We start from the raw sequence: 13,780 nt of genomic DNA, 5'->3' as shown, positions 1-13,780 counted from the left end.
ACTTTTCTGCACGTTAACTTCTGTTTATGGCAGTTACATACCATAATGCTGCTAAGAATGCATGGACTGCATACTGCACCAGGCAGCTAATAAAGATCAACCTTTATGAGTGACAGGCAAGGTTAACAAAAGTACGATGGGATTATAAATGTGTTTTCTAGACTTTCCCCTTGACAGAACAACATTCTCCTCCTGATGTGCTATCCAAAGAAACCTGATTCTTTGAGATTTCTTCATTCTAATATCAGTTTCCCCCTCTCAGATTTATCTCTCTCTATGTGTGTGTGAAATTGTTGTGCTGCTGAGTGCATTGTCTAGATACTTTTATAGGCTTTTCTGTTTTCCTCCTCAACTTCACCAACTAATCTACATAGACTTCCAACTTAAGAGAATATACATGGATGCCTACTGATGTTTGTGATTGTCAGAGATGGGCTACTTAACTCAATGGTCTAATTCAGGGTGGCAGATCTCATGAATAAATGAATAAAAAATCTTGTCTTGCTGTGACAGCTGTGCTTTGAAAGGGTTTTGTGATACTGAGAATAGAACTTACCTGACAAGTCCATTTCCCATCAGTATTAATTATTTTGTTTCCAGTTTCTTCTCCACTGAGACTTTGATTTCATCATTATGAATGCTGACATGAGAAGGAATATGGTAAATATAATGCCAGGGATATACAGGTGTTGTAGGTATGGGACAGCAGAGAAAAGTCGTCTATGATATTTTTGTCATCCCCTTCCCATACAAGTTGTTAGACAAACAAAAAGACTCTGCGAGTGCCCATAATTCACATGAAGATGGTGTATTTGGAGACAACCTAAACATGCATAGCATTCTGCTATTGATGTAGTTTCCTTCAACTTTGTAAATGCAACATAAAGAATACTTATGCATATATTCTAATACCTTACTTTTAAAAGAAAATTGGTGATGTTACCTTCCATTTCATACCATCTTCTTATTCTGTCTCTGTTATGTGATCAGTGCACAGCACTCTCATAGAGCATACTCTGTGTCTTAGGGGAAAAACTTCCTACTCATATTACCAAATATGTTCTCTGATATTCCGTGAGACACATTGTTTAAACAAGCACATTTTGTAACTTATTTGTCATACTTGCCTGTTGTTTTTTAAATAATATAAATATTCATATAGAGCAAATCTCAGTCTCTACCTTAAATGAGCCAGAAAGAGATTTTTCCTTTCTAGGAAGGGGAAATGGTCTGTTGGCTAACCATGAAGAAGCTGCAGTTGCATCTTTTATAGATCAGATCCTTACCTAGTATAAATAGTTGTAGCTTGCAACATGTACATGCTGGAAAAACAGGAGCTCCAAAACAGTGCCTTATGAATTGGATAAAATCATCAATAGTAAGTGCCTCCTATTCTTGAAAACACATACTGAAAAATGGCAACTGCCTAGGGATGAATGACTACGAGGCTTTCAAAGGAGCTGCACCATTTAGGTGTGTTTTATTTACTGACAAAAACACTGTGCAAAGCTCTTGTTCGAAGCTTTTATTCTTGCTGTAATGGCAGCAGAATGGACTAGCACCGTGCTGCATGTTTGAAGTCTGTGTAAGGAGAAGAGCGTGCATGACAGGTTAAAGAGAAGAAAATGGTGAAGAACAAGCCTGAAGAATGGAGGGTAAGAAGTGGAGATCAGAGGAATTCCCCCAGCAGACCCAGGTTAATTTCAGTTGAACAAATAGGCCTAGGAAACACGTTTCTTGTTTTGCAGTAAACAGAAAGTAACAGTCAGGATGAAAGTGTTTTTAGTACAGAACCTTTCACCTGACTGGTAGTTGAGCAGCAATGATGTTTATCTTTTATTGCTGATCTACAAAGGAGGGGAAAACTATTCCCCAGCTTTACATATAAAATAACACATTTCTAATTTACTAACCCATGTTCCCTTTCCCATTGTCCAAAGAAAGATTTATGAAATTGAGACTTATAAAGAAAAGCAAAAAGAGCTAGGAAAAATGTGGGGAGGTTGGGAGGACAAGGAAGGGAAGGGGGGTGCCATCAGTGACCTATAGTGCCTATATTGTTACAGTTGGATTGGTGCTGAAGACTTAGCTGAAGTCTTGATCCTCCAGTCAAAGGGAGAGAGGTACAAGCTCCAGAGGATACCAGTTTGTTAGCCAGTTCTAAAATTCATTATTTCTAATCTACCTTTGTTCCCCATCCTGATTTGCCAGAGATTTCTTGAGTACCTTGGAAGATGTGAAGGCAATAAGGACTCCTCGCTCTGGTTATTTTTCTAGCTAGCAGCTTCAGGCCACTGTTTTTCTGTTACTTTCTCCTTTTGTTGGTTCTAATCTTACGACAGTTCTCCAGCAATTTCCTGAAGACTGTCTCGTCTGAAATGGTTTATTAGTCTACCTCAGATTGATAAGCCATTTTGTAATAGGCTGTATGAGATGTTTAAATACCCTAGGAGAAAGCAAGCTCCACTGTTTTCTGCCTAGTCGCAAAATATGGACATTTTAAATACAGAAGGGAGTGACCTGTGACTGGGTATCTAGTGCCATTTTAGATCTCTCAGCCTCCAGCTGCTGTGAAAACAAAGGCATGAGTCACCATAGACCCTCTCACGTAAGTGCCAACCCATCATGGATGTCACAGATACCATGGGGTGTGTAGGCACCCATGTTTTGACATCTGAATTGCTCCCAGGAGATCAGAACATCTTGCAGTAGCCAAAAGTGTAAAGATGCAATAAGAATTGTTCTGTCGTCAGCGTGATGAAATGGGTATATTGTGAGATTGGCAGCAGAGGTTTTTTTTTTTCACTATAGTGACACCTATGCTTTTGCCACTACAACCAATGTCAGATTCTTCCCTGCCTATATTCTAGTCATGAAAAAAAAGCTGTTTCTTCCTAGCCATGATGAAAGAGAATCAAATGAATCATTCTGTATCTTTTAGCATAATGAAGATGATTGCTGACTCCTTATCACTAAAAAGCATGGGAGTACGTTGCTAAGTTGGTACTGTATTTGGAGCTGAATATGTTGCTTAGAAAATATACTTACAGGTGTATGTAGAGTCTCTTGCTCATTGGTAATAGCATAAACTCCATATAGATCTCTTGTAGTGGGCAAGTGCTCAGCACTTTTAACAACTTTACGAGAACTTAAGAGCATTTGAACCTCCAAGAGGCAATACATTTTTACTTATTCCAACCTTCTGAGTGATATTTTATCAAGAAAATAGAAAGATGTGTTAGTTGTTAACAATTCAGTCTATTTTACTTTTTCTTCCGAGACCTGACCTCTCAGAGTAAAAAATGACAGTGAAAGAGACGAAAAGTTTTAAAAGATTAAAGTAGAAAGCCTTATTTCACTAATGTGAGTTTCTCCTTGCAGGTTAGTTGTGTTGGGAAATAGTCATCATTGAAGCAATTACATCTGTCATGAAATGTCACATTTTAGTAGATAATCTTCTATGTTCTGGCACTGAACGGTACCTCCGATTGTGTTTTCTGGGCTGGACAGGGAGTGTCTTACTATCTCTTATTTCTGTAATGTTAAGCAATTAGTGTGATGCTGGAAGACAGTTTTACCATGATACAGTCTTACATCAAAACGTCAGTGTTGCCAAAAGACATATAATATTGAAAACAATGTAATGTTATATATATCAAAACACTGAGATTGTTGTTTGAATGATCTTCTGGTAGAAAGCAGGATCTGATCTTTACAGTTAGGGCCTAATTCTGCACCCATTCAGTGACAAAAGCTGGGTGCAGGGTGATTTTGGTCTGCACGGGTGGAGTCTGCACAAGTTGCTTACTTGCTGATGAACTATCTGCCATTGGTAAATGCCTGTGAAACTCGGTAAAGGCCATACTGGAATGCTGTGAAGGAGGAAAGTGGTATTGATATAGAAATAAACAAGGTGATGATCTCATCTGAAGGTGAACTACTTGAGCTGTATTAGACTATAGCTTCAATTGTCACGTTTCTGACTAACGAATAGAAATTTTGGCTTCTCTAACTTTTAAATGTGATTTTGCAGTTTGCAGCAAGTGTAACTGTACCATGTAGCGTTGGTGACATGCACAGTCTTCCCTTCTAGTGAGAAAGTGACTGTGATTGAACAGCCCACGTCACCTTGGCCTACTGTAATCAAACCCCAGTGGGCCATCGCCCAGCATCTGGCCAGTCTGCGATCGGCGATGGACATCGGGGGGCAGGGAGCTCCTGTGCTCACAGGAAACAGTAGTAACCTGAAATAGCCACCTCTGTATTGTTGCATGAACTTCAAATACTCCCTTGCGATAACATAGACATACCGTTTGTTGACTTTATTATGCTACCGTAGCTCACTAGTAGTGATGTGCTTCATTTAACCCATTTTGTAGTATTTTAAACTACTCATTGAACACGCATTCATTCTGCACTTGGGGCCTGATCAAAAGCATATCAGATATGTTTGAAAGGTCCAGTCTACATCAAGGACTTTTGGCTCAGGCCCTCTATTTCTCTGAATGCTGTTGCTTTTTTTTTTTTTTTTTTTCCTTTTCTTTTTGTTCATGGGCTGTAAGGGTTGGTATTTTTTCTTTTATAAATAGCTGCATTTAAAATAAAAGCAAGGAATTGCACAAAGACAACCTGCATCTCTCTCTATGTATATATAAAATGCAGCTGTTGTCACATGTATAGTATTGTAATTGAAATACAGTGGCACTATTCTGTATTCATAGTGTAGGTGGTAGAATTTCTTATATAGAAAATATTACAAATATGGATGAGAATTGTCATTTTGTGGAAACAAACAGCCACAGAGAAAATACATGGTGTAGGTAAGTGAATAAACCGATACTTTTCTAGAACTGGAATGCAAATGTATGCTTAATGGCTCTCCACTCTATAGTCAGATGTTACCCTGTCCCCAGCTACTCCTGAAAACTTTATCATAAAGGAGAGTACAGAATTTATTTACAGCCATCATAAGTACGTTAAAATACTAGCAGGATAGATAGTACTATACATTTTAAAAGTAGGATTAATTTAAAGGGAACTGCAAAGCACACTCGACATCTTGGAACCTACAGAGTATCCTGCGTATTTTGAAGCCTTTGTCAAAGGAGTAGCCTCCCACAGTTGCTTCAGAGGCTTTAAGAACTTAATTTTGATTTTAAATTGCCTATTTTCAGTATTGTCCTCCCACACTACCTAATCATGTTTTGTATCTTAAAATACACCATTTAAAATGAAAAGCATGCTTTTAAAGCAGCTGTGGGGAAAGGAAAAACAATGGACACAGAAGTTCACAGAGCCTTTGGTGCTGGTGGTCTTGCAGAGCCCTGATGGTTGACCGGGCAGTTTGGCAGTTTTACATGCAAAGGCATTCTGGTAAAGAGAAAGAAAGAGGATACATACAGTTTGCATTTGAGAAATGGATCAGCCTGGAACTGTGCATAGCATCTAATTCCCATGTAGGGAAGTGTTAGGTATAAGGGGGTGGAACAGGACTGGCACATTCTCAGTGTTACAAACTGTGCTTGAAGTATCAATAAAATAGGAAGAAAATAGGTGGAAAAACTTGCTGTGGACAGTGGTTTAAATATGTCACGTTACGTACTATATATGCACATGCACCTCATGGCAATTTATGCTCTAGTAATAGCACTAGCTACTGAACTACAGACTGCTTCAAAGCATGCGTTTACTGAATTAATTTGAACTAAAATTATCTGGCAGAGTAGAGCATAATTTCAATATGTCATAAAGTTGATAGATGTATCAGATATTAATCCAAATTTTTATTATTAAGGAAAAAAACATTACTTTGTCTTTTCAGATGCAATTGTGTGGAACCAGAACATCCCAGCAATAAAACCTTACAATACTGGCAGGACTACAATATATCTGCATCTGATGTGCCATGGGGGAACCTAACTGTGTCAGTAAGTGAAATATTGGAACTTAATTAATAAATAAAGGCATAAGCATAAATAATTTTGTCTCTCCTACTGCAGCAAATATATTGGAAAAAATGCCATGTTTTTTCTGATATTTGTTTAGATAAAGCATAAAATATATTTAACTGAACAAAGATTAACATAGACTGTGTAGCATTATCTCCTTTTGTAAGCATTTTGTAGCCTTTGGTGGTACACATTAAAGCAAGTATGTGCATTTTGTGCCCTGCTTTGGAAACTTCTTGATACACGAGCACAAGAGTTTGACTGAGATTAAGTCTAAACATGTCAAATGACAACGGATTTGTCCTAAATTCTGCCAGATGGCAAAACCAAAGTTCCCTTGTGTAGAAAGACTCAAAAGCATTTATTTCCCCTAAAACATTCTTACAGCTTTTCAGGCTATAAAGGAGAGGAAGGGGAGAAATTTTGTAACCTTTTCTGTTCAGTGACCAAATTTCTCTCTTTACGTAGGCCTTCAGTGTTAATGATGTCTTGGTTCTGTAATTTTTTTTTCCAGAGTGGGGGAACAAGCTACAAGCAGTCTGGGGAGCTTGCATGGATATATATGTAACTTGTTTCTAAATGGTATACTTCTCTAGGTTTAGAAGATTTATTACTTCAGGTTTGCCTTCTTCAAAGCAACATTTACAACTTGATTAAAATGTCGTATTGAGATCAGGCCACCACTTTTTCTCACAAATAGATCATTTCATTACGCAGTCAAAGAGAATTGAGTGTAAAAGACACAAAACTGGAGGGTTCTCTCAAAAATGTAACTGAATTAACCTCTGTAGGCATAACCAAATGAAATGCTTAAAAGCCAATCTCATGGATTGTCTCCTGCAGATATTGTTTTTTCTTCTAAAGGCAGGAAAGCAGAAGAACTGGTGTCCTCCTATCATGAGTTAAGCAAGAGCTGCCTTCCATGGCTGCCCTGTCTTGGTAGCAAGGACTGCTCCTCAACTCTGTTGGTGTGGCAACAGCAGAGAGAAAGTTGAGAACTGCTGGCCTGAGGGATTCCAGCAATCCGGAATGAATATTCTCAAAATTGCAGCACACTCTTAAGAGCATCTGTGCAGGGGCAGACTCCTCCTCTCACTTTCTCAGATCTCTGACAGTGTTTTTCAGAGTACATTTGCAGCTGAGGAGATTTAAAATAACAGATTTTGTTTTAACTATAAATGTAAAAGACCGGCTGCATTATATAAAACCCTTTAAAACTTCTGTAAAAGCTTATTACTGAAACTTGAATTTACACGGGTAGCAGTATAACTGACCGACTTTCCCCATGAGTCCCTATAGTTGTCAAAGAAATAACTGAAATTTTTCATACTTTCATGTATTTATTTCTTGCAAGCATCATCAGGAAACTTCAGTTCTCCTGTTCTAGAGAATTGCGGTAAAAGATTAGACCTAGTTGTCTATAAATATTTGGTCAGTCTCACCCCACTGTGTTTTTTACTGCTCATTTCTTCCTGTTGTTTCTTGTGTCTGATTTAAGTTTCAGGTTTCTGAAGATCTAGATTGGCACTCTCTCTTAAAAACAGCAGTAGGACCAACAATTTTTTTTGCTATCTAGGACAAAATGAGAGTAAGCAAAATATTTATTCTGATTGTGACAAAATCCTTTTCAGTAGGTATGTGATGAAATTCATCCCTTTGCTGTGCCAACATCAAGGTCTAGCTCAGGCCAGGACAAGTTTTCTATTTGATGTCCCAGAATCTTGAGAATTTCTTCTGGATTTCCTGAAAAATTTTTTCCCCATCTGAAACCTTTATTTCATCAGTCAGAAGTGCATCATATTTATGCCAGGTTTGCTGCTCTACAAGTATAAAAAGTTTTGTACTCCTTTGTCTCGCAGTCATCAAATAGCAACTGTGTGGGTTTTTTTTTTTTGCCAGCCTTTGTTCAAAGCGAAGGATTCTCATAACAGGTCAAACCACAGTATTGTGACGTGAATCTGATGAGTCAATGACCCAGTTCATTTGATACTAAAAGATCCTGATCTGGCAGAATATTGCTGTCTGAAATCTCTGATTCTGGGTGCTGTGTTTCTTTTTGCTTAGTAAGTGTGGAGGGATTTGGGAAGGAGAAGGAAAGGATTGTGAGTCTAGAGCTTGTAACTCACATTTTTAGAGCTACTCTTTAATTCTGTGCTTGTTAACTTGGAACAAGTATCATTTTAGACAACTAAGGATGGTATTGGAGAACTACTAGACATGTTTTCTACTGTATCTGCATATTTGATCATATATTGGATAGAAGTAATGTTACAGATTTTGGGTTTTGCTGCATTTTATCAGATCAGGTTTTTTAAGAAAGATAATTTGTGGAATGTGCTGCCCCCATGTGGTATTAAATTTATTGGTCTCATTTTAAGCTAATACTGTACATTCTAAGTAAGTTTTTATTGAATTGCTTGGCCTGTGAAGTTAAAACAAAAAATCAGTTCTTGAGAATGCACCACGAGCAGCCTTCCTCATAGTAGCTTTTGAACTTCACTTTCCTCTCCTGGAAGGAATTAAGAAGTGCAAATCTGCGTTTGTAAACAGAAAATAAATAAGTATACTTGTTCAATTTGAAATAAATCTGGTTTTATATTAATGACTTTATTTATGGTATCTCTTAGTGACTTCATCATTTAATACTGGTTAAAAAAGAGATTCTTTTGAAGGTTTGAGAGTTTTGCATGCAGACTAGATACAAACATTAGGGGTTTTAATTTTAAAAAGAATAATATCTAAAAATTATTTTACTATTTCTAGTAATACAATCTGCTTGCAATTTAGGAAGGTAATTGGAAAGAAAATATCAGTGTAAGCATGGATATTTTTCAGAACAATACTACTTTGGTCTCCCTGATAGGAATGTAAAAAGTTTCATGGAGAGTTTGTTGGACGAGCCTGTGGTCATCATGGCCCTTATGTTCCAGATGTCCTCTTTTGGTCTGTCATCTTATTCTTTTCTACGGTAACACTGTCATCCACACTGAAGCAGTTCAAAACTAGCCGATACTTCCCAACAAAGGTATGTGCCTTTTTTTTAATTCAAAAGTTGTCATTAGTCAGGTGTAAGCATGAATTCCATCTGCATTGCAAATTCAATTAACTGCTGGTGTAGTGGACACTGCATCTTTTCTCTGTTAGAAAATTGTATCAGAATAAACACAGTTTTAGCTGTAAGCACAAATTGGCTTAAAACAGGGAAGAAAAATAAATCCTAACTCATATATGAATGTTTTAGTTAAAATTGTCGTTTCTCTCAATAATTGTAGGTACGATCAGTTGTCAGCGATTTTGCTGTCTTTCTCACTATTTTGTCCATGGTTTTAATTGACTATGCCATTGGGATTCCATCACCAAAACTTCAGGTTCCAAACGCTTTTAAGGTAATTTGTTGATAAATTGCACTGCCTTATTATTTTCACAAAGTAGTGTGCTGTCGTGGGTTTATTATATTTTTTTCTCATCAGGGAGTAGTGATGCTACTCTGAATTTTTCATGTTCACCAAGTACTACGCAACCTCTCTGATTAGTGGCCCATGTAAGTGAGCCTTTCTCATCAGGCCCCTCCATGCTTCCTAATGTCTTCTGTGTGAGGACCAACATGGCTCAAATTACCCAAATCCTAGACTACTGAAATGTTCTGAGGTGCCGTCCAAATTCTGGGCTCATTGTATCAAATACAACCAAGTCTGTAATGTCCCAGATGATTTTATTATATGTAATTTCTCTTTTTGGTATCATAGGAAGTTTAGCATTTTTCTGTGCTCTTACATACATAGATTGATTTTAAAGGAAATCATATCCTAGTAATGTTTTTGTGTGTATTCTTATGAAGTTAAAATGTAAGTAATCTTTAGAGTTCTGACTGGTCATGCATGACTCTCTTTTTATAGCCCACCAGAGATGATCGTGGCTGGTTTATTACTCCTTTGGGGCCGAATCCTTGGTGGACAGTGATAGCTGCTGTAATTCCGGCCCTGCTTTGCACTATCCTTATCTTTATGGACCAGCAGATCACAGCTGTCATTATCAATAGAAAAGAACACAAACTAAAGGTATTCAGTCAAATAGTTGTATTTTCACTGTTGTTTTCTGCTTCAGGTTATGTAATGTACCTTCATCTACTTGAGTATGCTAGTTTATTATATGTTATATAGCACCCCTTTAAATTGTTACGCTTTTTCTCTGTTGGACACTGTGCCCTGTGTCAGTGATTTGCTGCCTTACAGAAGACTTTATGAATGTAATTTGGAACAGAGATTCTGAATCAAAAAAGTGCTATCCTCTGTGCTGTATTGGAAGTATGATACCCAATCACCTAAAGAAAAAAATCTGGAATTTAATAATTTCCTGAAGTATCATAATATTAATTGCCTCATCAGATATTGACAGTGTTGTTCTACTGGACTGGATTTTGAAAAACTATTCAGGGGTTATTTTGTAATATAAGATTCCCCCCCCCCCCCCTTTTCTTTTTTTTTGTGTTTTCCCCCTTTTTTTTTTTTTTTAATGCCCTTCCTATCTTAAAGAAGGGAGAAGAATAAAACTGAGCTTTAGAGGCACAATGGGTTCTTAAAACAAAATAGGACAACTTCCTGCTCTGTTCTCTAACACTTTAGTTGCCTACAGATGGAGAGAGAAAAAGGGACATCACCCCTCTGAAAAACTGTTGGGCAAAATCTAGCAGCAGGTTTCTGTACATGTATATGCAGCGAGCTTAGGCTTTTTTTGACATACTTTTAATAAGCAGCAATCCAATCCCAAGTTGCTTTAGCAAATGCATTTGCAACCTTCACTTTGCACTGCCTCTTCTTGGATGATTGTGACATTTGATATGTTCTTTTTTTGCCCTCTTTGTCAGCCTGGCTCTTCATGTCAATCCATAGCATTGCATGTGGTTAACTTGACAGATGCAGGAATTTGCTGCCAAGCTTTGGAATGTGTTTTTTCAGCACTGGCATCTGGGAGTCAGATGGTCCTCCTGGCTGCCCCCTTGTCTTGCTGCGTTTTAGTTTTGCTGGGGTCTGGTGTAGCATCACCTGTTGCTATGCTTCCTTTTCTTCCCATATGTCAGGTTCCTCAGATCATGTATGAATGTGAGGAAATGCTCTCGGATTCTGTATGCATTAGCAGATACATTCCTCATAAATGTGTCAGAAGGTAAAAAAAGGTGTCTCTCTTAGGATTTAGAATGAAACTCTTTCTTTGAGTGCATTGTGCATGTAACTAATATCTGTGTTTGACACATCTCTGAGTTTGTCAAGATGTGTCTTGGAGATAAGACTCATAAACACTTTTGGGGAGTGAGGGAAGGTTGCTAGAGTTGATTCTTTTCATTTTCTTTACTTTATATGAATTCCCCTTTTTAAATAATGTAAGCAAATAAGATGGCATTTTCATTTCGCTATGTGGATTACATTTTCATAAACCCAGACGCTTCCCATTTTAGAAGTAAAAGTTGTCTTCAGAAAGAAATGATTTGTTTGCTTCCAACTCGTTTTCCCCTCTTTTTTTATACTTCCCATGGCAAATTCTGAATAGTGCACATTTCAGCTTTTGGCAGTCTCTGTAGCAAACCTTTCCAAGTTTAGTTTAGTTACTTTTTTTATGTCAAAAGGCATTTGCATGGGTTTACAGGCAAAATTATGGTTCAACATATTCACATTGTTTGCATGAACATCACTGTTTCATCAGACCATGACACTGGATTTGTTGCCATATTGCAGAATTTTGTGGAGATAACTAAATACCTGACTTTTTAAAGGAAAATAGCTTGAGCTCTTGCTTGCAGCTGTGTGGTGGTCCTGGATGCTCACTAAAATTGAAAAGAAGTATCCCTCTCAGCTATGGTAACAGATATGTATGCAACCAAGCTTGATGCAGATCATTGGTCATTTTCAAGTGCAGGTTGTATTTGCAGGTTTTTAAATGCATCTGAGATTTGACCAAAGAGTTTTATCTACTACTACAAAAGCAAAACAACATCCTCCTGTTGGTAAATTTACAGAGTGTTTGACTACTACAGAGATGATCCAACACCAAAGGTTTTGTACTGACTTCTCATATGAGTCTTTATGGTGCTACTTTTAAGTATTGAATAGGGAAACCAGTAAAACAGTACCTGATGATGAATATTATTTTATAATTTAATTTCATGTATAGCTTACTTATAGTTTAATTTCTCTTCATTTCTAGCTATCTGTTCTTAGATAAGATGCAAGTACGTTAGTGAAAACTTACTACTATCCTGTGCTTACCATCTATAAAAACTTTAAAAGGATCATTGTGGGTTTATGGCCTTTTATATCATAAACTGACTGCAAATATTAACGTAAGAATTTTTGTGTAGGAAAGAATCAAAATTTTCTGCCTCCTCTGTAAGGATGGATGGAGGGTCTATTAAGATTAGTGCAGTGGAAAGTTGGCAGTGCAGCTGGATGTTTGCTTACTGTTATCCACAGGAGGGATTTAGTTAAAACAGAAAACTTATGTATTTTCCATTTTCTTACTAGTATCTCTTTTATAAGCAGGAAGGGTATTTGCTGCCCATTGTAAAGTGGATTTATGATATGTACACTTAACTCATAACTGGAATGAGTCTAATAATATTAAGCATTTCTTGTGAACTAGTAGGAATTCCCCTTAGATAACCAGTTTACCATCACTACTGATCCAACCTGGATAACACATAGAAGAAAGCTATTTTTTCCTCAAGTCACGATTTTTTTAATTGTCTCTAAGTGTTCATTAGGAATGCCTGCCAGGAGTGTTATCCTTAATTCAGATGTCATTTTATATCTTCTTGCTGTCGTTACTTTTTTTAACAGAAAGGATGTGGATACCATCTCGACCTACTCATGGTGGCAGTCATGCTTGGAGTGTGCTCTATTATGGGATTGCCATGGTTTGTTGCAGCCACTGTCCTCTCTATTTCCCATGTGAATAGCTTAAAACTGGAATCAGAGTGCTCCGCTCCAGGGGAGCAGCCAAAGTTTCTTGGAATCCGGGAGCAAAGAGTCACAGGGCTCATGATTTTTATCCTTATGGGCTCATCTGTCTTTTTGACAAGTATCCTGAAGGTAATTTGGGGAAGTAAGGAAAAGCTAAAGAATACTGCACTGCACTGAACATTTCACTGTTACGGTATTGTTTAATGAGTGCCCTTTCCAGGCACATTACTAACTAGCATAATGTTACACAATGATAATCTAAAGTGGAATTCTGATTTTGCGCAATAAAATGGGACATCTAACACGTTTAAAACACATGTTTTAACTAGGGACATCTAACATGTTTAAAACAAAAACCTTGTAATGAAAATCTGGCCTGACTGAAGTCAAAGGGAATTCTGCCATTGACCTGTATATGAAGATTCACCCTTTGTCTATATTTTGGGCCTGTGGCAAATTATCATGAAACAGTCTTGCTAAGTTATACCAGTAAGTAAATCTGTTTAGAAAATTCAAAAACATTCTGTGATTTCTGGATAATTTAAAAGTATTTTCACAGTTGCAAGAGAACTTCTGTGTTCATTTCTTGGAAATGAACATGAAAATTGTCTCATGCTCCCTGTATACTCAACGCAGCTCACCAGTGTCCTGAAAGTGGGTGTCTAGTTACATGCATGTATTATACAATCTATATACATAATACTTACTATTTTTAAGAATTATCTGGCCTCTGTGAAATCAGTGAGAGTTTTGCCACTGGCTTCAGTGAGACCAGAATTTAGACTTGCATGTTGTCACAGTGAAGGCAATAAGCCCTTAGAACTTGTACTTCCCAGCAGTATTTTATTAAGTGTATCAAAACCCTTCACTTTGAAAACA

General features: G+C 37.3%; 1 protein-coding gene across 2 annotated transcripts in view; it reads left to right on the top strand.

Annotated features, from left to right (window-relative positions):
* SLC4A10 (solute carrier family 4, sodium bicarbonate transporter, member 10) overlaps positions 1-13,780 on the top strand; it is a 123,162-nt gene that overhangs the window by 95,495 nt on the left and 13,887 nt on the right. For both annotated transcript variants that reach the window (XM_010567631.1, XM_010567638.1), the window contains 5 exons: positions 5,822-5,927; positions 8,812-8,973; positions 9,221-9,334; positions 9,845-10,006; positions 12,779-13,030. In XM_010567631.1, coding sequence (XP_010565933.1) covers positions 5,822-5,927; positions 8,812-8,973; positions 9,221-9,334; positions 9,845-10,006; positions 12,779-13,030 — 796 coding nt within the window. The remainder of the gene's footprint in view (positions 1-5,821; positions 5,928-8,811; positions 8,974-9,220; positions 9,335-9,844; positions 10,007-12,778; positions 13,031-13,780) is intronic.

This window comes from Haliaeetus leucocephalus, unplaced genomic scaffold (genome assembly GCF_000737465.1).
Source record: "Haliaeetus leucocephalus isolate CR32 unplaced genomic scaffold, Haliaeetus_leucocephalus-4.0 Scaffold1, whole genome shotgun sequence".
Lineage (NCBI taxonomy): Eukaryota > Metazoa > Chordata > Aves > Accipitriformes > Accipitridae > Haliaeetus > Haliaeetus leucocephalus.
Note: the sequence above shows the minus strand (reverse complement) of the source record. Positions and strands in the feature narration are given on the sequence as shown.